The sequence below is a fragment of the Trachurus trachurus genome, assembly GCF_905171665.1.
Source record: "Trachurus trachurus genome assembly, chromosome: 21".
Classification (NCBI taxonomy): Eukaryota; Metazoa; Chordata; class Actinopteri; order Carangiformes; family Carangidae; genus Trachurus; species Trachurus trachurus.
The window spans coordinates 2,697,737-2,724,194 of record NC_139899.1 but is presented as its reverse complement, the minus strand read 5'-3'; the positions used below and the strand labels follow the sequence as shown (position 1 = coordinate 2,724,194).

At 40.6% G+C, this 26,458-nt stretch overlaps 1 protein-coding gene across 1 annotated transcript in view; it reads left to right on the top strand.

Moving 5' to 3' along the window:
* dpp10 (dipeptidyl peptidase like 10) overlaps positions 1-26,458 on the top strand; it is a gene marked incomplete at its 3' end in the record, with an annotated part of 171,372 nt that overhangs the window by 120,565 nt on the left and 24,349 nt on the right. Inside the window, exons 6-12 of the mRNA XM_083996620.1 lie at positions 4,221-4,273; positions 10,475-10,556; positions 15,461-15,581; positions 16,621-16,775; positions 18,868-18,965; positions 20,434-20,557; positions 23,241-23,279. Of these exons, the coding sequence (XP_083852746.1) occupies positions 4,221-4,273; positions 10,475-10,556; positions 15,461-15,581; positions 16,621-16,775; positions 18,868-18,965; positions 20,434-20,557; positions 23,241-23,279 (672 nt within the window). The remainder of the gene's footprint in view (positions 1-4,220; positions 4,274-10,474; positions 10,557-15,460; positions 15,582-16,620; positions 16,776-18,867; positions 18,966-20,433; positions 20,558-23,240; positions 23,280-26,458) is intronic.

Below are 26,458 nucleotides of genomic sequence, written 5' to 3'. Positions count from 1 at the left end.
TAACTTTTTTTGGGTCTACTTGGCGAGCTTCTGCCAGTCACACATCCCTGGAAAGCTTTGAATGAACCCTCATGTCGACTAAGGGCTGGGAGAAGTTTCAGAGTCCTCCGTGCCTTCTCTGAGTTACAGCGGGGCTCCGTGCAGCACTGTATGTCCATATGACAGTCGCGAACTTTTCTTCACTTTTCTTCGTCCAAAAAGACACACCAAAAAACATCCAAATACCTCCATAGTGCTCGTCTGTAATGTCCGTCTTGTATTGAAGCCCCAACATGAGAAATTGTTCCGAAAAAAATGAAATAAGTCTATATTTTAAGGTTGTTTGTAGCGGAAGCTCCCAGTGTTGCTCTGCCGGAATCTCACGCGATTTGCGGAGCCGTGAACTGGGTGCCAATGCAAATCCCGCGAGATTTGGACAGACACAGGCAAAGCAGTGAACTGAGACAGTGGGAGCTTCTGCTACAAACAATCTGAAAATATAGACTTTTTTTCGGAAGGGTTCTCATGTTGGGGCTTCAATACAAGAGGGACATTACAGACGAGCTGCATGGAGGTATTTGGATGGTTTTTGGTGTGTCTTTTTGTTACGAAGAAAAGTGTCCATTATTATCTGTCCATTTGCAACCATTATATAGACATGCACTACTTCGCCAAGACCCCCTGTAACTCAGAGAAGGCACGGAGGACTCTGAAACTTCTCCCAGCCCTTAGTCCACATGAGGGTGAGTAGATAATGAGTGAAATTTCAATTTTGAGTGAACTATCCCTTTAAAGGAGAGGGTCAGGATGATGGTTTGCTTCTTTAACATGATGATCCAGTATATTCATCTTCCTCTTACCCACACATACCCATCCTATCTTTACTCATACTACAATAAGCCCCTTTATTCAGTCTGGACGAGCTCAAGCAGCAGTCTGCAGTCAGTGATGGATATATTCCACCGTTCCCATCAAGCTCCACACATGGGTAAATTACTGTACGGATAAAGAAGCATTGTAGGTGGAGGTAGGAAGAATATGTGGTAGGTGAGCTGGTATTCATGCTAATTACGTAATTAACAACTTTGCATTCAGAAAGTTCTCACCAACAAACTACAAACATTGTGCATGTGAAAGCACCAGTCAGTCCCAACAATACTGAACAATGTGTGCCCCAAGTTTGTGGATGACAGTGACCTTTTAGTAGATGCACCATTGAGTCCATTACGAGATCATCACTACATCGTAGCCTGGCCTCACCTCTGAGAACCCGACGGCCCATTAAAGCAGCACAGATGGATCACCGGCTCACAGATTCCTACTCTGGGAGAAATCCATGTATTCTGTTGCAGTTGCAGAACCATTACACTCTGCAGCCCTGACCCACCCCGGCCTGAGTCTTAACCCCTGCAGAGCTGCTGATCCCTGTTGGCTGGAAAACACTTTTTATCACAGTGATATCACACTGCTAGAAACAACCACCATGGCTTATTTACTTACCCTCTCTTTGTGAGCTGCCGCTGTCCAAACTGACCACTACACCCTAGTCCTGGCTTTACCAGAGAATGACATCACTAAAGCTAGTCCTAACCCATTCAAGTAAAATGCACCATTCAACATAATTCCACTTGGACATACAGTATGAGCTTATGCTATGATATGTTCAATGCAGGTTCTTCAACAATGACCACAGAAAAAACATGTATATTATCAATACTATGACCAAAAGTAATACGATCAAATAAAATAGTGAGTTTCATTTCATTTAATTTCTTTATTTATTGAATTGGGACAGTGCACATTCATCAACACTGACGCATTAAGCATCAGTGTAAATCTGCCGGACTTAGCACAACTGCTAAATTTCAGCCGCAGTCCCAAGGCAGGTTTCTAAAAAACATAAACACAGTTTATCATCTGACCTGTTGAGAAAATCTTTGATAAGACATTTGATAAGCTGTGTGGGTCTTAGACAGAAAGCAGTAACCAAGTCCAATTTACTGAGGAAGTCAAGTCATGTTCTGCCCATTGTATGGTGGGAAGTAAGCATGCCAGAAGGCATAACACACTTGTAAAAATAAAAATGGAATAAAAAAATAAAAAGGCTTAGCCTCTGTGGGGACGGACAGCCTGAAGGAATGGTCCAAAATGAACTCCATCTCGGACAACACCATCCAAGATGATGTAGAGCACTTGTAGCCTCTGGCTGGTCTCCTCGAGGTGAACCAGGGAACTCTCAAAGCTCTCATTTGTGCCGTTGGGGTGTGTAATACCTCTCACTATAGCATCCTTGATACAAATGAAAAGGCACTGATAGCCTTGATTCTCTGGGCTGTTTTCTCTTTTTCTCCTTGGTGGCCTCCTCTGCTTCTCTATGGCCTCATTACATCTGAGTGGTTTATCTATCTATCTATCTATCTATCTATCTATCTATCTATCTATCTATCTATCTATCTATCTATCTATCTATCTATATATCTATCTATATATCTATATATCTATCTATATATCTATCTATCTATATCTATCTATCTATCTATCTATCTATCTATCTATCTATCTATCTATCTATCTATCTATCTATCTATCTATCTATCTATCTATCTATCTATCTATCTATCTATCTATCTATCTATCTATCTATCTATCTATCTATCTATCTATCTATCTATCTATCTATCTATCTATCTATCTATAGAGGTATAGAGAAGGGATCTGAGGGACAAAACACGGAGCCACACGGCAGTCTAGTAGCTCAGGGTTGTGCCCACTGAGCAGTGGCTGCATCCCCTTCTTATACTCCATCCTATGCCTCTGGTTATCTCATTCCAAGTCATAAGATGAGCTCACATAGTTAATAAAACAATCAGGGTGCAATACTCGGGATGTGTGCCTCTAAATGGCGTTACAGTATGTTAACCCCATTTGTTGCTTAACTTTAGGAATTACGTAAGCAACACACTTTAGATCAGATCCCATACCAGGGTACAGTTGATCATTCTAACAGACTTTCCCAGAATAGGACTCCATCAAAATTTCCACCACATATTTATCCATCCATCCATCCATCCATCCATCCATCCATCCATCCATCCATCCATCCATCCATCCATCCATCCATCCATCCATCCATCCATCCATCCATCCATCCATCCATCCATCCGAGTTTTTATTGTTGGGAAAGTAGGGAATAAATGAAACCTCCCAGCATGCATCAGGCTAGAACACTCATTGACATATTACTGTATAAAGCTCATTTTAAGTGTGCAACTGCTTTGTCCTGATGTCTTTGTGTCTTACATTGTGGACCAGCCAAGGCCAGTGTGATTATGTACCTGCATTATTAAGAGTTGTACTCTGGTCCTCCTCACTCGCTGACACTTCACCGTGCATGGCTCTTGATGACAGTTGTCAGCTGTTTCTGTTATACTCTGGAATGTAGAATAGAATAGAATAGAATAGAATAGAATAAAATTGCCATAAAATTCTGTCCAACATGACAAACAACTTCACACACTCACATTCACACCTACAGGCAATTTAGAATCACCAGTGTGCACGTCTTCGGACTATAGGAGGACGATGGAGAACCCACACAGACCACTGCACCACCATGCCGCCCCGTTGAAGCTCCAATTTTAATTCAACTTTAATTTCCACGACGGACAAATTATAAATAGAAATCAATCAGGTGTGTCTGTGTCTTTGTATTAGCGGCGGCGAGCTCTGCAGTCGGAGGAGCTCGCTGTAATAGATTCCTCTGCTCCGCGTCAGAGCCGAATACATAAGTGTCATCTCCGTGATGGAATGCAGAAATATGGCCCGTTGCTGTGCCTGATCACCCTGCCACGGTCAGAGGTCTATTATCATGTCAGGCACAGCTTCTCCAGGCTTTACATGCACCCCTCTGTCACTCTGAATGCCTCTCCCTCTCTCTGTCTCTCTGTCTCTCTGTCTCCGTCTCTCCCGAGCTTTGGGCACAGAGGCGCTAGACGATGATGGGTTTCTCAGATGGAATTAAAATGTCTCGTCCTACAGCTGTCACCCATGCAAATTGCATTGTCTACAGATTCTATCACAGAGAGCAGCCAGCAGTCTGCTTTGTTTGATGCCTTCCTCCTGCTCGGGTTTTGTCATGATGTCATTATCTGTGGCTCTGCCACTCCTCTCGTTACTGTTTCAGACAGTCATCTTTTAATCTCTCTCTCTCTCTCTCTCTCTCTGTCTTGATTTCGCCGCAGGTTTACCGTCACTCCTACATGGCCTCCTACAGCATCTACAACATCCACACCCGGTGAGTGTTTGTGTCTTCCTCAGGAGCTGCTGTGAAACAAGCTGTGTGGTGAATACTCCTGACATGAGTGAAGAAATAACACAAAACTCCACGGTAGTTGTATGATGTGTCAAAGGTAGTGTTTTATTATCAAGTTAAGTGTTGTGACATGGGTGAAGGAGAAGGCGGGTGTTTCTCTGTTTGTGTTGCCCTTCATGTCCAGACACAGGCTGGGTGTTAGTTTTATTCAAATGTGGAGGCTCTGATTCTCCACATGTCTTCCAGCAGTTTGGAGCTGATTGAACCTTCACAGAATTGATTTACAGCCTTTAAAGGAGACATATTATTCCCCCTTTCCGCAAATTCAAATAGTTCCCAGGTGTCTTAAAGACATGTCTGTGACATGCTTTGGTCAAAATCCCCCAAGGATCAAACATCACAGCTCTTTTCATCCTCTCTAAACAGCCCTGTTCAGAACGGCTGGTTTCAGTGCCTGTCCCTTTAAATGCAAATGAACCACTGCTTGCCCCGCCCCTTCTACTGGTCCCAGGTAGGGGTGGGGTTATGCAAATACGAAAGCTTGTTACATCAATGGAAGACAACTGAGTCTCGTAAAACCACATGGATTTCAACCTAGGGAGTCTGAACATTACAGATTTGTTTGTTCTCACATTTTGGGGGCCAGAAGACAAGACAAACACCTAAATATAATATAAAGAGCCTTCAAGAAGTGATATTTCCATAATGTCCCCTTTAAGAGAGGAACAGAGCGCATAGCGAAAGTCTCCAACCAGATTTGAATGCATGTCATGGGAGCCATGCTGGACGTCATAGGACAGTAATAAGGGGGAAAAAAAACTTCTCATGGCTATTTTCCTTATTTCTTTTGTCACTGAAAGGAACTGAGGGAACAGCTCGTAAAACCACGTGGATTTCAACCTAGGGAGTCTGCACATTACAGATTTTTTTTGTCAATTCTCACATTTTGGGGGCTGGAAGGCAAGACGAACACCCAGATATATGTTAAAGAGCCTTCAATAAAGTGATACAGTATTTCCGTAATATGTCACCTTTAACAATGCAATAGGATCAATGTCTCAACACTGCTGTATCCTCCTCAGTCAAAAAGAACATAACGGACTAGAAACACCCAAATAGTCAAGCTAGATTAGATGAGATGTTGTCTCTGGATAGTCAGCTGGACAGGATTTCAGATCAGTGTGTATCCAGGAGGAGGAGGGTGGTACAGCCAAGTGCCTCAAACACGTCCTCCAACCTGAACAACCACGTTTGTTCTAACAACGACGCTAAGCAAAGAGGGTTTTGTGTGTGGCCGGAGCTCTGCAGGGGAGGCTGGTCGGCCATGCAGCCCAGCACAGGGGGCTGGTGTGTGGGTGAGGGGAGCAGGGAGACTGGGCTCAGTGTACCAGGACCACAGTGGCGCTGTGCTCCTACCTGCACAGAAAAGTTACAGAGTGCAGTTGTAGCTGGCACGATTCATCCTATTAACTGTTTTTCTACCACTTCAGTGAGTTTAGAAACATTATTTTAAGCTCCAAAAACGACACAGTGTTGCTTTTAAGACAGTCAGACTGACATGCTGCTCCTTCAGTCTCTGATACTTTAAGTCTCTAAGGCCACACAGCACAATGGGCCACAATAAACATGTTAGCTGAACTTATAGACCATCTATGGTTTTGTAAGTGCTTTGTCTGGAGCTACAGTACTCACCATTATAATCTACTACACAGTCTGACCTTCTGTATCGTACAATACATTTGAAAAGGGGAACTAGTGTAGGCTACAAGTGATGGACACAAAAAAAAAGAAGTGTATTATGCATTGCCTTCACACTGAAGGAAAACGATGTAGAGAAAATGAGCCGAGTATTGTCTGAATGTGTTTTTCCATTTTGTCAATGAGCTCATTATAAACTCCTGTACACTGACCCTCCTGAGTAGTGAGTGGGGAGGAGGGAGGGAGTGACCTCAGACTTATTCGTTGTCAGAGTTACAAGCAACTACGCATCATAGTAACCTGCTGCTCAGAAAACCTATGGCCTGTTTATGTAATAGGGTGACAGTGTCACTTCCTGCACTACAGCACACAACAGGAATACAAGAAAACATCATTTAAAGTTACAGAGATAAAGTTCTGTATCTTTCTCACTAAGATCACAGTCTTTGCTGTGTGAAGAGTAAGAAAATTTTGGCCCGAAGCAGAATTTTATTTGGAGGCCCTCCCCCGGCCGACCTCAGCCAATCCCAAATGTATAAAAGTTAGAAAATGATTGTTATGCCATTTAAATTGACAACTTTTATTAGTAAGAACAAATCAAATCAAAAATAGCTTCAAACTAAAATAAATAAATAAATCTGAGTCACAAATAGTCATCAATTAAAAAAACCAAACAATAATTTCAATAAAAGATGTTTTCTTTTTTTTTTTAAAAAGAAAGTAACTTCAACCTGAATGTCATAGAAAAAAACTGCCTCTTTCAACAATGGAACAATGTGTGCCTTTCATCTCCAGTCCACATCTAGACAGAATTGAGGTGTTAATGCCACAAAGTTTTACATTTTTATTTCAACAACATACTGTAAGTGAAGCACAAGCCTCCTCTTGTTTAGACTTTTTTTCCCTTTTTGCTTGCTCCCGATTCATACTGACGTTTGGCAGCGATGCACATCCTTAGATTAGATTTATTCTGCTGCCCACTTTAAAGGGGACAAACCTACATATTTAGGTGTTTGTCTTGCCTTCCGGCCCCCAAAATGTGAGAATTGACTAAATAAATCTGTAATGTGCAGACTAGGTTGAAATCCATGTGGTTTTATGAGCTGTTCCCTCAGTTGTTTTCCAGTGATATAACTAGGATTCAAATTTACATAACCCCACCCCTACCTGGTACCAGTAGAAGGGGCGGGAATGGGCAAGCAGTGGTTCATTTAAAGGGAATTTAAAGGGACAGGCACTGAAACCAGCCGTTCTGAACAGGGCTGTTTAGAGAGGATGAAGCTGTGATGTTTGATCCTTGGGGGATTTTGACCAAAGCATGTCACAGACATGTCTTTAAAGCCCCAGTATGTAACTTATTTGGCTTTTTATTAGCAAAAATCAAATATGTCTTTCATAAATATGTATTTCACTGAAGTGGAATCACACCTGCATACAAATGAAAGCTTTCTCGTACCTTAGAATGAGTTGTTACAAGTTGTTACAAATACATAAGTGGGCGACGCACCGAACCGAGGCGGCCATGTTGCATCGCCATTTTTTACGTTGAGTGTCAGCGTGACCGTAGGTAACCACGGAAACTCACCGGAGCTGTGGGCTCGGCCTGTTAAAACTGTCACCACTGTGTAGTGTGAGGAAGGACGGAGGCACTGGTGTTGCATTCAGGTGCAGTCAGGCAGACGGCCGTCGGCAAACCAACCGGATGTCATTTTACTCCACCAGAGAAAGACGGTAAAACGTGGGTCAGGTAAACAATACGACATCACCATGACAACATATTGTCACGCCTGTATTGTTTTGTCTCGTGCTGGCGGACCACTTGTTTACATAGACGCTTGTTTATCCTGTTACATGCAGCGTCTGTTGTCTGTCTGACGTCTGCCCCATTTCACGTGAATGCAACATCAAGAATACGTTCCGATATGCAACCGCACCGCTAGAGGGGGGGAGTTCCTACATACTGGGGCTTTAAGACACCTGGGAACTATTTTAATTTGTGGAGAAGGGCATACTATGTCTCATTTAAGGAACTGTTAAACATTACCTGTGTTCTTTAATGCCAAAACATGTCTGTGAGCTTAAATTAAAAACTGGAAACAGAAGCCTGTCTCTCTATTTTAATTTATGGAAAAGGGGCATGTCTCCTTTGATGAGGCTGCAGAGCTGCACTCAGTCTGTCCTGAATGCATTACATCTATTTTATGTGCAAATTGTATGTGCAAATATTTACATCATAAACCAGACAACTAGCGTGCGGCTCCGTCCGCCTACGTATTTCAGCTCAATCTTCATTTCCCTTCAGTACTCAGCCTGGGATTGAAATGCTTTCACAGCTTTTGTCCTGCAGAGAATCTACCAGACAATCAGTGAACAGAGGGAGTGGCTGAACACAACGAGGTTGAGGTTATGCGCTAAATTGGAAGTTGTAGTTCATACATAACGGTGGTGGAGATGGAGATCTACCACACACTCACTGTGCTAAGCTCCTTGCAATGGGGGGGGGGGGGGGGGGGGGGTGGTTGTTGTTTACAGCGTACACATTTCTCAACAGAGAGTGGCCAGTCCCTTTTGCATAAATGAAATGAAGTGCAAGACACCAGACTACAGACAGTGTTCAACATGCAGAAAGCACCTAGTACAGTAGTAGTTAGAGTTTTTAACACACAACGACAAACCATTTGTTGAACAGGCTTGTGGAAACCTATACGATTTTTTTTTAAACAGTTTTGCCTGTCTGTATCTCCATTGTATTTTAATTTTCCTCATTATACTGAGCTCAGTTGGGCTTTATCTGACCTCACACAGCTGATGACCTGATGGTGAAGTTTGCTTCCATTGTATCAGTCTGTGTTAATGAGGTTAACAGCACATCACTTAATAGTCTGTTGGGTCCGGATGCTTCAGCCTGATCGGATCTCTGGACCCGTTGCAGACATCCTGTCTCTCCATCAGTCATGGTGACCACTGACCAGCAGGTTGCCCAAACTTTATACAGCTGACGGGATTCTTACCTTTTCTGGCACGCGTGTTATTCTGTGACGTTTTGTGATTAATCCGTCAGATGTTGTGCTATAAGGGATCAACACTCCGTCATTTTCTCTCACTCCCAGTTCTCAGATTAGGTCTGCTGTCAACTTGTGCTCATTTGGATTTGCAGCTCATTGTCAGTTGAACCAAGAAAAACTGACCTTCCTCTCACTATACACACAGTATCTGCACCACACTTGTAATAATGTAAAAGGCACTGCTGTTGTTCAGAAATATTCAATTCAATATTCAATGTACTATTCAGTATTGAATACTGATATCTTCACTATGACATAAATTGTCATCATCTTTTTTTATCCCAGAGAATGTTACTGTGTGTGGACCTTTTTTTTTTATTTTATTTTAGACTCATTCTCTTCACTCATTCAATCATGTATGTATAAATGAGCAGCCAGTCACCAGCCTTATATAGTAGGGAGGTTAAGCGACTTTTGACTAAAAGTCATGATACAAAGTTCCCCTTTGGCATGGAAGTACCTTAGGGTCATACAAATAAATCTATCCTAAGACACAAGTGAGATCACACTTTGTATCCGAAATAAACACGTTTTTTAAAATGCCTGCTGACCATACTTGAGAGGCTCATATCTTTGCTTCTGTTGTAGCTATAATGACACATTTGGTGTCAAACTGTACATTTTCTGAATCAAGGAATCCAATAAAACAGGTTCCAAGACTAAAAAACAATGATGTTCTCCTTACCATGACAATTTGAGCTAAAATATGCATTTTTTTTAATTAAGCATACGCACTATGCATGCCAAAAACACATCCCATTTAAAATGTCCACTATAAACTATAATTCCTTCAGCTCCTGGATGTTATCTACAGCTTATTTGTAACATGATTGCAATATTTCAGGATTGTTTCACAGTTTGAATGATGAACAGGGATCTAATGTTTTTCAATCTGTTTCTTCAATCTGGGTTAGCTCCAATAGTCATGGTAAGGAGAACATCATTGTTTTGTTTTTGTCTTGAAACCTATTTTATTGAATTCCTTGACCCCCAAAATGTACACTTTGACACCAAATTAGTTATTATAGCTACAACAGAAACAAAGATATGAGCCTCTCAAGTATGGTCGGCGGCCATTTTTAAAAGAAATGCATTTATTTCGGAAACAAAGTGTGATCTCACTTGTGTCTTAGGATAGATTTATTTGCATGACCCTAAGGTACTTCCATGCCAAAGGGGAGCTTTGTATCATGACTTGAAGTCAAAGGCCTATTTTTTGGGCTTAACCTCCCTACTAATAAAATCTTTTAGCTCTAAGCATGCTGCATGCTGATTGGCTCACTGACTGATGAGATTTACTAATTCACTCCCTGGTGTAGGCAGCAGATACCATGGCATTTGTATATATACAGTACAGTGCAGTGCAGTACATGTGTGTATGTATGTAGTAATGTAATGATGTCATTGTCTTCTCCTGCAGTGAGGTTTGGGAGCTGGACCCTCCTGAGGTGGTGGACTCGGTCCTGCAGTACGCTGCGTGGGGGGTGCAGGGCCAACAGCTGGTGAGAAATAAGCAAATAAAACACTTCATAACCTCAACTTGACTTTTTACACCACTTCACTACACAGCTTTGATGGATTTCAGGGACAGAAAAGATGAATAATTAGAAAATAAAGATGCACTTTCTGAGATATATATATATATATATATATATATATATATATATATATATATATATATATATATATATATATATATATATATATATATATATATATATATATATATATATATATATGTATATACACACAATTGGTTGTTTGTGTAACTCTTATTAAAGAATAAGAACTTATCATTGACAGCTTTAGCTCTGACATCCAACAAAACCTAGTTTGAAATTCTACAGAAAAATAAAAGCCTACAGTTTCCAGGCTCTGTCATTGTGTAGCCAACAAAATAAATAAGACTTTACCTTGATCTGCAGGCGTGTGGAGGGCATCGCATATGAAGAGAGATACAAAAACTCTTCATAATCTGCTTACCGTTGTGTTTTTGTCCCTTCTGCTTTAACTGCGTGTGTGCTGAACCTTTATACAAAGTTCTTTGTGTGGTTTTACTGCCAGAATAGTCCGTACTACTGTTAATGTTAACTTCCTCATACCTTTCTTATTTATCTACACATGACACATTAAGAGGCTTGCTTTATTGTCGAGAGCTAGAAAGGCAAAAGCCGGGGAAAAGCTGCTTTCTCCGTATTTGCTGATTTTAATGTGGAATATTTAAGCATAAATCAAACAGGACTCCATTAGGAAGTCATTATGGTGATAAGAGAGCTAGACAGATGCGAAGGCTTTCTAGCTCTCGAGTGGCTCACGCAGCATCATTAGCCAGAAGAGCATCTTTGGAAAGAGCGACGTGTGTGAGGCTGTAAGTGAGCGCGGTGATTCTGAGGGAATTTGTTAATTTTCTCTGGGAAGATGCCAGGAAGTTCCATATAGATTATGAATTTGAAGCATCTCGTGATGACTGTTCCCAGTACACACCTCTCTAATTACGCTGCAGTTTTAACCATGTTCGATCTGCTTTGATCATATGTGATGTAATCTGTGCAAAAATATTTCTGGCTGTGGTGAATATTATTAGGCCCATTTTTTTTTTTTATCTGACCGCTTTTCTCTTTTTAATCCACCTGTATTTGCAGTCACCTTTCATCAGAAGATAATTGGACTATTATTACCACAGCATTTTAGCTATCAGGTGATGACAGCATGTGGTCTGCAATAGACATGGACACTCAGCCAGATGAAGCCAAAGGCCTCCCAGGGTTGAGAGGAGAGTTAAATGGGCAGACAGAGAGTCAAACGCATTACACCTGCTGGGAGTCACTGGGCGGATCACGTGTGTTTGATGGAGTAATCACACACACATGATCCGCCCATTGATCTGAGTCAGTGTAAATAACAAGCATATCACTGTCTCTGATGTTCACTGCAAATAAACATCCTTAAATATCCTTAGAATTCATAATAAAGAGGTGGTTCACAACTCGAGAGTCATCACATTAAAGGCATAGTTCAACACTTTGGCAAATTGGCCCATTGCCATAATCCCTATAGTCATAGCAGTAGGTTTGTTACCTTTATTTGTCGGTGCGAGCTATTTTTAGAACGGTGGAGCTGCACATTCACCACGCTATGAGATAATAACAGAACGTTACGAGATGGAGCTGTTTTTGAGGTAAATGCAGAGACCGATTGCTGAAAAACTGTCCCTGAAGGCAACGTGCATCAGCGGTTTTGCATGAATTTACCTTGAAAACAATTCTGTCTGGTAACGTTCTGTTATTATCTCATAGCGTGGTGAATGTGCAGCTCACAACTTGTCCACCAGAGCATTTTGGAGTAGTTGGATTGTGTTTTTGATGAGTTTGATGAGGGAAACCAAGAAATCCCATTAGCCTTCATAGCGTAGCTCTGAGCAGCTCACCGCTCCGCTTGGCCGTTCTAAAAATAGCTTGCACCGACAAGTAAAGGTAACGAACCTACTGCTATGACTATAGGGATTATGGCAATGGGCCAATTTGCCAAAATGAAAACTATCCCTTTAAGTTTTTCTCCTGTATCAAATGAATCCAGTCACAGTTGTCTGTTTGTTCATGGTTACACTGTAAACAAGAACTGCTAAAAGATTATTTACTTAAGTGTAAATAATTGCAGGCAAAAAAAAAGATTGATATTGCTTTGATTTTCTCTCCTGATGTATAAATGATCACCTATCACCCACAACTGTACATACACAAATCTTCAAGCTGATTGGATCTTTATAAAAGGATACATTGTATGCAGGTTTGCACGCACTCCAATACATTTTTGGTGGATGTGAATTTTATGCATAGGCTCTGGTGATAGAAATACACTCAATGTGAATTTACCGACTTTGTCTTACAGTTGCCTTGAAAGACATGGACTCTTTAACAAGCACTGAATACAAATGGCACTGCTTTGACCTGCTTAGAATAAAGTCTTCAGAGGGAGACAGCAGCTGGCTTTGGACTATATTTTACTGACAGTTGTTGTGGTTCTCCTGGTTTCATCTGATGACATTCAAAAAAGACACTCCAGTCTCTATATTTCAAGATACGTTCGTGGTGAAAACTCTCAGATTTCTACATTCACTTTAGTGGAGATTAATTCAGAAATGTTTATATGCAAAAATATTTGTCAGACCACCAAATATATTTTGCAAAGCACAATTTTTTTAGGTAAGCTGCTGCACATGCTGTGTGTGCAATGTCACTTACCTGTGGTTTTTCCACTTTGCTGCTGCTACTTTAAAACATTCAAATTCCCTCCTGTAGAACTTAGAAAGTAATATTATATATTAACTATATTTAAGTACTACAACTACAAGAATCTATGTCATTTACATCTTAGATTGATGCTTTTCTGCCTCCAAACATTCCCAGTTTCTATAATTGAATCAAACCTGAGGTGAATAAAACCTACAATCTCTACAATTTAGAGGACTTTCATTTTGCAGAATGTGTTTTTTTTGTAAATGTTAAATGGTGATTTCTCTGAAGCAGAGCCACACAGTGCCCTCTGGACAGATGACTATCTTGATGCCTTCCAGTCAGACAGCAGAAGGCCCTGTTGACTGTGAGGTTGAGTCAGTGCAGGGACAGGCGCTTCGCTGATGAATTTTAATTCAAGATCACATAAGGCCACATACTTCTGGCTCTTTTAAAAGGCAGAGGACAGACGGATTAGTTTCCATCTGAGACAGACTTTGTGACTTTGACAGACTCTCGTATTTGTTTGAGGTGTCAGTTAAGTTCAACATTTTTCTTCTACAGGGACAAAGGTCTGCACATATAGGGCCTGCTTCCACATAGTGTTGGTTAAATTGCTGAATTGCATATTTGTGGTAACATTTTGTGTATTTGATGGTTTTTATTGATGATCTACTAAGATTTTGATTTGATCTGATGGAGTTGAGATATTAGTAGAAGAGGCAAAGAGACATGGGAGATTCTCAGTGAGGAAGTAAACACAGTGAGTAAAGCAAGAAGAACAATGGATCAAATTCAGAGAACAAGACATTATGTACAGAATGATCAGTTCTGCATATTAAGTAGCCATGTGCTCTCTTGTGGTCAAACCTTATATAGATTGATTGATTTAATTGCATTATATCAAGGATAAGCATGCTAACTATAATGTGTAACACAGTGGACACCCCCTGCTGCTCTGCCCAAGCCCAAACATTCCCAGCATGCCCTGGACATTATGTTAAGACAGATTGTACATTTTATTGTTATGCAATAGTCAGTGTTACTGTTTTTCACACTTATTTCTGTTAAATTACGGTTACTTTTGATGTGCGACACATTTGCACCATGGGTTAGATGTTTACCTGGAGTTCAAGTACAAGTCTTTTTAGCTAAGTCTAAGTCTGAAGACAAGTCCTCTCTTCAGTCTGAGGCTCAGACTGCAGCTCTCCACCGCTGCCTCCAGCTTTATTAAATCACTTTGCAGGGTGCTCAGTGGTTGAGTGGTTGGAGAGCCCATCCCATGTTGGCATAGCCCGAAGCAGTGATCGCTGATTCAAATTCAGAGTCCTGACCGTGCCAATCTTTACTGCATGACATTCCCACAGTCTCTCTCCCTGCTTCTCTGTCTCTCTTCACTGGCCTATCAAAATAAAGGCATGAAATACACAGTGTTTTGCTCACCAGGGCAGAAACACCCTGTATTGAATATACATTGAGGTTAGGTTAGTTTAGTTTTATATGCATATTTGAGAGACACAGTCCTCAGTGCGCACCATTAGGAGATCAGTTTGCACATGTTTTTTTTTTTGTTTTTTTGCCTTTAGTCCATCAGGTCCTACTGCTCCTCTCTACTTCATGTATCGTTCCAAACAGCTGGGATTTGAGATCTATGGAACATTTTCATGGACATGTTTTAAATTTCAACCAAAAAAAGCTTCAAAGTAAATAGCACTACTACAGTATCTGGAACTATAGCTATTTTGTCTGATTCTTTTAAAGGTTTCAGTTTTGCAAGAATAATAATAATACAATTAAACCTACAAATGAATGAGAAGATTGGTGTGGTGACAGCTGTGCAGTTTTCGCAGGATTGTCTGATTGTTTTGAAGTGTCAACAGGTTTACTTCCAAAAATACATTTTACAACACACTTGTGTGAATGACTTGATGGTTTACTGACACACTGTATTGCACCTTTAAATCCTAAAAGACTACTTTAGACACTTGCGCAGATACTGTGTGTATCTAATATAATATCTGTCAATCCAGCAGATGAGTGAAGCTGAAGTCTGACTCATCTTTGAAAACTTTTCTGCCACGTACACCGTTCTTCTTTGTTACAGACTTTCTGTGCTCTATAAACCCACATTGTGTGAGATTTATGCTGTGGCTGGTTGTGCTTTGTCTCTACAGATCTACATATTTGAAAACAACATCTACTACCAGTCCGATGTCAAGAGCAACTCCCTGAGGCTAACGTCCTCGGGGAAGGAGGGGGTCATCTTCAACGGGATAGCTGACTGGCTCTATGAAGGTACAGTACTCATCCAGCAGCCACAGCCTGCACTGTACACCTGTTCCTGGAGGCTGTTTGGAGAAACTCAGACAAACATACAGTATAATGACTTGTTGAGAAACTGTTTTGCCGCAGTGGATTTTAAACACTGCTGAGGTACAAATAATGATAATATCTAACCTCATTTTCAAAGTGTTAACACACTGTCTCATTAAAGTGAAAATGCCCGTGTTTAGAAGCATTACCTTAGAAAAGACAGTGATTAAATATTCATGTTTGTTCTAGTACCAATCTAGATGTCCCAGTGGGTGAAGGCGTTTTATGTGCTTTAGAAGAACACACACTGCATACACTTAGGCACTCGGGCCCATCTCTCTGGAGGAGGAAGATTATGTAAATCTTCTTTAAATCTAAAAAAGACAAGCCACCGCAATATCCTCGCTGCAGTTTTGTCTTCTGTGTTCCCCTTTTTGTTATTAATTAACTTTGTCAAGTATAATCATTTAACAGTCAGTGATGGCTGACCCCAAATTAGAACATCATATAATACCTCTTTTGTTGAAGCAGCTTTTTTTCCACTTCAGTGTGTTTGCACTTGAAGAGCGACTTTGTATTTAACCTTTAAGGATCACAGAGGAATGTATTGTGTATAAAAAGATTATGAGGATTACCTAACCATTCCATAGCAACACAGATCATCATCATCAGCTGATAAGTGTGTCATGTACAAGATCAGTGGCAGGCCCAAAGAAACCAGTAGAAGAAACCACTCAAGAATCTAAGAAACCACTAATGGCAGATACTACATTTTACAGATGGTACTTGAATGCCTCAAAAGCACACGTTTAGCAGATGCTACATTTAAGAAATGTCCCTAGAAGCTCCAAATGCAGACTCTCAGTAGACACTACTATTTAAAGACGTCCTCTAAATGCCTCACTTGCAGGCATTAGGTAAGAGCTGCAGCAGACATCATGAGGGCCTCTACTCATTATCAGCATATTAAGACACAAACCAGCGGCTCAGTGTGTCTCATTCTGAGTCTCCGTCCCCACAGAGGAGATCCTCCAGACCCATGTGGCTCACTGGTGGTCACCTGATGGAGAGAGGCTGGCGTTCCTGGTCCTCAACGACAGTCTGGTGCCCAACATGGCTTTACCTCGCTTCACAGGCATGGCATACCCCAGAGGAAAGCAATACCCTTACCCCAAGGTAAACATCATGAATTAAAGTCTATGTCAGAGTCTATGGTCTAGTGATATGACAAACAAGCTGCCTGTGGTCATTTTAACTAACAAATGTTTGTTTTCAAGAGAAAGAGAAGGAAAAAATCATTATTATTCTAACATCTACTTACAGTATGGAGCAGTTGCAGTGTGGTTAGCTTATCTTTGCTACACACACTGAAAAATTAATAACCTGGTTGGTGGTGAACATGGCCGACTAGTTAACATGTACTGTATGTTTGTAAATGTAAAGAGGAACTATGCAGGGTTTTCACCTTAGCTCTGCTACATTTTACCTTAATTAAACAGCTTTAGAGTGATTGTGATGGTTAAATAAATGACTTTTAACAGGGAGAATGGAGGCTCTCTGTCTTCCACCTAGCGTCTCTTGGCTGAAAACCAACCTTGTAAAACCAGAGCCTCCGACCCGGTGTCCCAGCTCTCGTCTTTGTGGCACCGCCACACAAATGTGCCCCGTAACCTGTAATCTTATGACAGATAAGACTACACAAACATATATGTCGTAACGCGTTTATGATATATAATGTTATCCATCGTTCCATGGAGTGATTTCTCGTCTGCTTTGCTGAAAGCAAATACATGTGGCCAGGAGGAGGGTTAGCAAGACAGAGGAAAAGCGACAGGACTTGAATTAGCTCCTTCAAGACAAGTTCAGCTTAACATATTTTAGCTCTTGTTTTGCTTCTATCGCTGTCACTTAATTTTGTCTACCAAAGTTAGCATGTTAACAAGCTAGCAGTGGCCCAGCCGTCATAACTTTTAAAATGCTGAGTCACTGTAGCATCCAGTCAACTCTGATGATGCAGCACTGCTCAGATTAGCTTGTTGATGTTAGCATTGGCTATGTAGCAATAGCAAAACTCCCAAATAGCTCTTTTGATGCTCAAGTATGAAGTAGGTATGAGTTAGGTAATAATCCTCACTCTCAGAAAAAAACATATTTTTTAAACTTAGATTCAATTAGTTTGTTTTTATATTTTATATGAGCCCTTGTTAATTTCATACAAAGAGAGGAGCTGTACAAACTGTGGATAAATCTTCAGACCGTGGGCAGGTAGACAGATGTTAATGCAACTAATTAACCAAAACAATGGTTCTACTTGCAATGTACTGTCATGCTGTGTCTTTTGAACTTCATCACACGTCTGTCAGGGAATGTTTTTTTTTTACTGTTAGAGTTGATAAAAAGGATTCTCAACATTTAGTGTTTTGTTATTCTGGTTGCTCTTTTCTTTTTGCCCTTTTTCTATATTGTAACAGTTTGATATCACAGTTTTACATTTTCAACCCAGTATGAAAAGAGCACGCTAAAGGGAAAACAGTGACAAAAGGAAAAGGATTGCTCTCCCTCCCTCAGTTTGCATCGTGCCGCCACCATCCACCATGCAGCGCTCAGTCAGGACGGCTGTAAACAGTCAAAGAGGCAGGGAATTAATTACGCCACTTGAACAGGATGCCGTGCATCACAGCGATCATACACATACTGTAGCCCCGTTTTTACAAAGCTGTTGTCTCGCTACAGTAGCTTCTCCAATCTTAAATGAAAAGCAGCACCTGTCGTTCTGTGTGTGCAGGTCTTTCTATAGGGCTCTCTCCATGTGCAGCGTCTGAAGTCCCGGCAAATCAAAGCAGTGTAGAGCGTGTTATTGCAGTCAGAGCGAAAACAGAAAATGACAACACAGAATAACAAATTAACCTCTGGAATTCATTTCTCATCACTCAGTACTGATCTCAGCAGTCTTCTAATGTTTGAGAGATGTTTCTTCTCTGGATTTGTAGGCACGACAACATTCAAATGAGACTTCTGACAGAATGCAAATGCCTCACTGTAATTTACAATTGCTTCAGTGAAGTGTTTCTGCACTGCATCATTTTTATGCATATGCATATCTGTCTAACAGTGTGTGCATTTAAAAGGGGCTACTCTGCATTACCTATTCATTCCAAATGACACCATCACCCTTTAAGAAGTCACAGTTGTCACGTTTGCTTGAAGAATATTTCCTGCAGTCACGTGAGGCTTGTCTAATGTCTGGACTCTTTGGTTCTGCACACAGGCCGGCCAGCCCAACCCAGCAGTGAAGCTCTACGTAGTCAACCTGTACGGACCCACGCACACGCTGGAGCTCATGCCTCCAGAGACGCTCAAACTACGGTGAGAGGCACAACCATTTTTGTTTTTGCATCCGCTTCTGTGACGCTTAAAGGGATAGTTCAATATTTTCGCAAATTGGCCCATTGCCACAATACCTGTCATCATAGCAGTAAGTTCATGACCTTTATTTGTAGGTGCAAGCTATTTTTAGAATGGCGGAGCAGAGCCGCGAGCTGCTCAGAGCTACGCTACGGAGGCTAATGGGATTTCTTGGTTTCCCTCATCAAACTCATCAAATACACAATCCAACAACTCCAAAACGCTCTGGTGGACAAGTTGTGACCTGCACATTCACCACGCTATGAGATAATAACAGAATGTTACGAGACAGAGTTGCTTTAGAGGTAAATGCAGAGACTGCTTGCTGAAAAACTGCCCCTGAAGGCAACGGGCATCAGCGGTTTTGCATGAATTTACCTCGAAAACGACTCTGTCTCGTAACATTCTGTTATTATCTCATAGCGTGGTGAATGTGCAGGTCACAACTTGTCCACCAGAGCGTTTTGGAGTTGTTGGATTGTGTATTTGATGAGTTTGATGAGGGAAACCAAGAAATCCCATTAGCCTCCGTAGCGTAGCTCTGAGCAGCTTGCAGCTCTGCTCCGCCGTTCTAAAAATAGCTTTCACCAACAATTAAAGGTAACAAACCTACTCTTAAAACTATAGGGATTATGGCAATGGGCCAATTTGTCAAAATGTCGAACTATCCCTTGAAATTGACACTTTTCTTGGACTTTAAACCTCAGAGTCTTTATTTTTCTTCTTGGCATCTTTTAATTTTGAAATTTGCTTGACTGCATCCTGATGTGGCCCTTATTCTTGCTTCATTTTCAATTAAAACAGTTAAAAGTTTAATTTGAACACAGAGATCTCCTCACAGCTTCTAATTACCCACGTTATTACTAGAAATCAATCTGACTTCACTGATGAAATAATACCACTCTATGTCGGCACGACTTTTTCTTTTGGCCCTTGGCACGGCCTGTGATTTGTGAAATGTCCGCCACATCTGAACATAGAAATAATGTTCTTTGTGCACAAAAAGAAAAAAAAAAAGCACAGACATCTCTTTTGCCGTGAAAGGGCAGCGGCAAAAGAAACATGACAAAAGAAAATAAGTGAAGCAGCAGCTTGACATTGAAGTAATTTGGTCTTTCAGGAGCAGGAAGATGATCGTTCAGCTCCCGCCCTTGAGTCAGGTTCAGCTCATAACTGCAGAGAAACTTCTCCACTCTCATTGTCATTGTCAGTTATTTGCCCTTTTTTAATACAACCAAGGCCATAAGAAACATTCATTATTATAAATCTATCTATCTAAGGAAGTGGAAACATACGTACGGTATCTCTATTATGAAGAAGGAATCTTACTATTTCTAATACTGTATGTGGTATTGATTAATTTGCTTCTCCAAGGCTTGTACACAGAACATGAAATTACTTTTGTGTTGTTGTATTTTTTTTTTCATAGAGAACATTATGTGACCATGGTGAAGTGGATCAGTAAGACCAAGACATCTGTCAGGTGGTTGAACCGGGCCCAGAACATCTCCATCCTAACTGTGTGTGATACAACCACCGGAGCTTGCGTGACGGTATGTGTGTGTGTGTTAGATAGATAGATAGATAGATAGATAGATAGATAGATAGATAGATAGATAGATAGATAGATAGATAGATAGATAGATAGATAGATAGATAGATAGATAGATAGATAGATAGATAGATAGATAGATAGATAGATAGATAGATAGATAGATAGATAGATAGATAGAATATTAATCCCCAAGGGGAAATTTAAAATGTCACAAGCAGCAGCAAAGGGAAAATACATGACAATGGAGAGAAAACAACACAGATCACGAAACACTGAACTAAAATAAAAACAATAATGTATTAAAACACAATAATACATATGTGGATATGGAGAGAGAGAGAAGGAGAAGTGTGTCCTTGGGTGGGAAAAAACGTACTCATTGAAAAGACTGATAAATAGTTCTTTTCTGTGTCCTCCTCCTTTACCTTCGCTGGTACTCATCAAACTTTAGTGGAGTGTTCTTTGATAGGACTCTATTGTTATACAGTAGATGTTTAGTTGTTATATGAAAACTGTTCTCCAAGGCAACAGTTTTATCAAGTGTTTGTTCTCTTTTACATTTTTTTTTTCCATGAGCACTGGTCGTTTTAAATCATTCAGCTCTTTATATCCACCAAGTGCTTTGTTGATGTGAAGAGGATGTATGTATGAATGGTGGCAAAAAATAACTATTATTCAGCTATTATAAGTGCAGCTTTCATCTCATTAATAGTTTCTGCAGTCTTACAGATGAGTCCTAGCAGCATTGCACAGATACAAGGCTGTTTCAAGTATTGAGATGCAAACTGCTCAACTAATACCAACATGCATCCTGAATAGATCAAAGAAAATCTGAATAAGATGATCAGAGAGGGATGAAACACTTCACTGGTCAGACCTTCATGAGTGTCAGTGAAATGATTGGACGGCACATCATGATGCAATTTCATAGCATCATTTAAATATTAGCTTTTAAATCAATATCTCTCCATGGAGTAGCTGCAGAGGGATTTGTTGCCACAGTGTCGCCGGCTTGGAGAGCTTCTCCTGCCTCTCAGTAACTATTGATTTGAATTGACTGCCCACTACGGCCCATGTCCCTTTAGTTACTGCTGCAACACTGTTGGGCTTCCCATTCTCACACTTCACATGTTTACACTTCACAACAGTAAGATTTACCACTTCACTTACACATTTTTCTTTTCGTATCTTTCTCACTAGTAAGAGCGATAAGTAAATGTTTTGTTCTATTTTATATGTGCAAATAAATAAAGTCTAAAAAAAAAAAGTCTATACTTTCAAACCATCTCACACAACTTATATACACTTATAACAATATACTGTATATGTATGAAATCATCAACATCCCACAGCCTCACCAATCTGCTTTTTTTCCCAATCCACTGATATGACCAATGAGAAATACAGTAGCACCACTGTGGCGTGTATACTGGATTATAGGTGTCATATAATAAGTGCTACCATGGTTACTACAATAATCATCACAGCTTGATTAAATCAAGGCACAAAAACAACTTATAGGAAAAGATGGTGATGGGTTAAAGGAAGTGCGTCCTCAACATTAAGACACCCTTTATTGTCATGGTTACGCGTGGACTTTTGCTGCGTTCCATTTACCATTACCTCCTCCGACTTTCCAACTAGGAAATCCGACATCGGGGGGAAAATTCTGACGCAGAACTCCGAAAATCCGACTTCCAAGTACAAATGGAACGCACAATTTGTGTCTCTTGTCACTTGGTACCTGTGGATCATAATAAACCTGCTGTCACTGTTGCCTTTCAGCAGAAATTCTATAAATAAGCAAAAATTAATTATCCACATGTTGCTATGTTTTTCTTGTATTGTAGTGTTGAGCTCTGTTATTGGAGCAATTAGAATACAAACAGACAGGAGATTTATTAGAAGGTATTAGAATAATAATAGAAAATAAACACTTAGGTTATATTTAAACTTATTAAGTCTTCTCTTGACTCTTACAAGAGACAAAGAATTGAGTTTTCTTTCAGTTTGGCCATTACTATGGTGTCTGCTAAACTGCTAATTATTTGGCTGTGTTGGAACTTGGTGAAATCGCAGCACATCTGCTGGAGCAACGTCCGTCCATATTGTGTCCATATTTGGACAACATAGAGCGGTGTTAACCCTGCAGTTGAACCGTGGGACTCAACAGGCTGCTCTCCAGTGCTGTGGCTGCTGATTTGGTGTGATTTGCAGGAACAAACATGGCAACCCAAGCCAAGAGGCAGCTTAGCTCAGGCCTGGACGCAGCAGCCACCATCCCCTGCCAGAACTCTGGCTCCCGCTCATGCATATTGGTTTGAAATGAGGCACCCAGACCACGAGTGGTGGTGTCCCCAGTGGCGTGTTAGAATAAACAGCAAAATAAGGAGTCCATTATGTGACAGATGATTCTGTCTGAAAAACATTCCACCCAAGTGTGAAATATATGAAGAAAAAAAAGGAATGTTTCCACACATATTGCTGACATAAAAAACATCTCATTTTGAAACACAATGTGAGCATACTGCATCTACAACTCTGCTCCATTGTTCACAGTTTTCAAACCTCTGTGCATAAAGCGGCACCAGAAAGGAAAAGCTGTAAAAAAGATGAGAGGGTTTTGATGGCTTCGCTGAACAAAATACCAGTCTGACATTTTGCTTTTACATCTTTTTCAGAGGCATGAAGAAAGCTCCGAGCTCTGGCTCTCCAAGCAGGTAAAGTCCTCTGCCTTTTCTGTCGTTAGTGACACCTCTCAGTCAGTCTTGAGGGGGTTGGGGGGGGCTGAGCAGCACCTAGAGGGACTCACACCGGGGCGAGAACGTGTCCCCCAGATATTCTTGTTCCGTTCTGACGTGGATGTCTGAGTGATTGACGGCAGCGATGGGGAAAGGCAGGCCCAGCCTCCTCCAGCAGATCATTCTGACACTCTGAAACCTCTCAAGTCCTCCCCGCTGCTCCGCAAATAACTGATTCTGCCTTCGGAGACAGATGATATAAGTATGTTGGGTAAATTTGACGAGTTGAAAATCAAAGATGCTGTCATTGATTCATATATGGGCAGAGTTACAGCTCAAATGGAACCTTTTATGCTGCTTTTTGCTGTATTATTAAATATTAAAATTACATTATATAAATACCATGCATGACTTCTCTGTGTAGTTAAACACTTTGATCATCAGGCTCTTTAGTCTGGTTTTGTCAGGAGAGTTATGGACATAAATAACCTGCTGTCAGATAAAAGCTAGCAGGGCCAAAGGCCAACTCTGAACCACTCTGAACCACTCTCAACCAGTCAGACGCAGTGGAAAAATTATCAGAGCTGTTATTTCTGTGAATATTAAAACAGAACCCGGCTGTTTGGACCAGAGACGGTAGCCTGCTCTCACCCTCAGCTTCTTTTATTCACACGGAATAAAGAGGCAGAGGAGGGAAAGTTCCTGACAGGATTTGATCATATAGCCCTGCAGCCGTACATGTCTGGCTCTAGCTGTGGGTAATTTAACCACTTGACAAACTTGGCACGCAAAGCTGCTTGTATTTGTTAAGGTGGTAATCTCTGAGACGCTCATTTTACAGCGATGTGGTTGTGTCTGCGCAGGGAGAAAGAGAGAGAAAGCCTCTGCAAATGTATTTTTATGTAAGATCAGCACACAAGACTTCACACAGTTTTTCTTGAAAATGCCAAAGGCTCATTGTGGGTAAACTCTCCATCTGAGACGGAATGTGTTTGAGTTACCGAGTGGGAGATTTATTCTGTGTTGGTTACACAAGTTTAAAGTTTAAATGTGAACTGTTGAGTTAAACAGTGCCTCGGTGCACAGCGGGAATATCTGCAGATTGGACTGTGGTTAATATATTTGATCAGGTTAACCAAGATTTCCCTCATTCTGCCAGAGAACATTAGATGTTCTGTTCCCCAAGTTCAGTTCAGAAGCATTCAGGTGGAACTGGAGAAGTAGTAAAAGAGTCAGTAAAGCAGAAAGTGCATGTCTTGCTTCTGAAAGTATTATCATTAAAATATTTAAAAAACTATTTAAAATGAATTATTCAGCATGGCAGCTACAAGAGCTCATGTTTATGTTAGATATATTGATGGTTTATTATAAGTTACACATTATCTTCATGTATTTTGTAGTTAGATATTTTATAGACACAAACCAGTATTAATTGTATGCACATTAGCGGTTATGGAAATAAAAGATTTTGATGGACTTTGTACCTGTAACTTCCAAATCTAGGGAAACATGCAGTATTTGGCTCTGAGCTATTGTGGAGAAAAACTGCTGTGTTACTGGGGAAAGTCTTAAAAGTCTGCCTATATGGTTTTGTTTAACAATGAAGTAAAAGTGGCCTCTGGTCAGTGAAAATATAAAATCATTAAAAAAAAAGTTGTAAGAACTTGTTATTTTGAACATTACAGATTTAGTTGATATTTGAGGTGAAAAACTTTAAATCCAAAACATGCATTTAACACATGTTAAAGGGATAGTTCAACATTTTGGCAAATTGGCCCATTGCCATAATTGCTATAGTCATAGCAGTAGGTTCGTTACCTTTAATTGTAGGTGTAAGCTATTTTTAGTACAGCGGAGCGCAGCAGCTGGCTGCTCAGAGCTACGCTATGGAGGCTAATGGAATTTCTTGGTTTCCCTCATCAAACTCATCAAATACAAAATCCCAAAACTCCACAGCGCTTTTGTAGACAAGTTGTGAGCTGCACAACCACCACGCTATGAGATAATGACGGAACGATACGAAACGGAGCCGTTTTCGAGGTAAATTCATACGAAACCGCTGATGCGCGTTGCGTTCAGGGACAGTTTTTCAGCAAGCAGTCTCCGTATTTACCCTGTATTTACCTCGAAAACGGCTCCGTTTCGTATCGTTCCGTCATTATCTCATAGCGTGGTGGTTGTGCAGGTCACAACTTGTCTACAAAAGCGCTGTGGAGTTTTGGGATGTTGAATTTGATGAGTTTAATGAGGGAAACCAAGAAATTCCATTAGCCTCCATAGCGTAGCTCTGAGCAGCCAGCTGCTGCGCTCCGCCGTACTGAAAATAGCTTACACCTACAATTAAAGGTAATGAACCTACTGCTATGACTATAGCGATTATGGCAATGGGCCAATTTGCCAAAATGTTGAACTATCCCTTTAAACATGACCACAAATATTCTGCTCACTGTTAACATACTGAGCCTTTTTCTAATCCGTAAATCATGTGACAAGAATGAAATGACACATGTGATGATGATGATAATACACTGTATTAACTATCAGCATGGGCTCTGCAAGAGCTATATCTGCCTGACAGGAAGTCAAAGCAAGGTGACACAGGATTGGTTGCTCATGATTCCACCGTGCAGCAGATGACTGATGTACGCAGGAGTCATCAGATGGAAACTGTTACCTGCAGCCTCTTTACAAAAGTCAAAAGTCAACATCTGAATGTAAGGTGACATCTGGTCGCTTTGGAACCAAGTGCTGAGGACAGATGGAGTCAAAACTGAACTCAGCAAAGGAAAAGAAAATAAAAAAGACAAAAAAAACCATCTTGACTTCTATCAAACATGTGGGTAGAAATATTTTGCTTTGAGGATGCGTGCCATGCAGAGGCAATGGATTCTACTAAACATCTGGATGTAACTGTCCCACAGTCAGCCATGACAGTGAAAGGCAAGACATTTTTAGTGTATTTCATACGAAGGCATAAAGACAAAACATTTAAAAAAGAAAAACAGCATAAAACAAAAACACAGAGTTAAAAACAGGAGCAAAGGAGAATAAAAAAAAGAAAAGAAAATAGATGAAGTTTATAAAGTGAAGAGAGGCTGCCTCCTGCAACGAACGACGATGCACTATGAAATATAACACAACCTGAAGCCCCCACACTG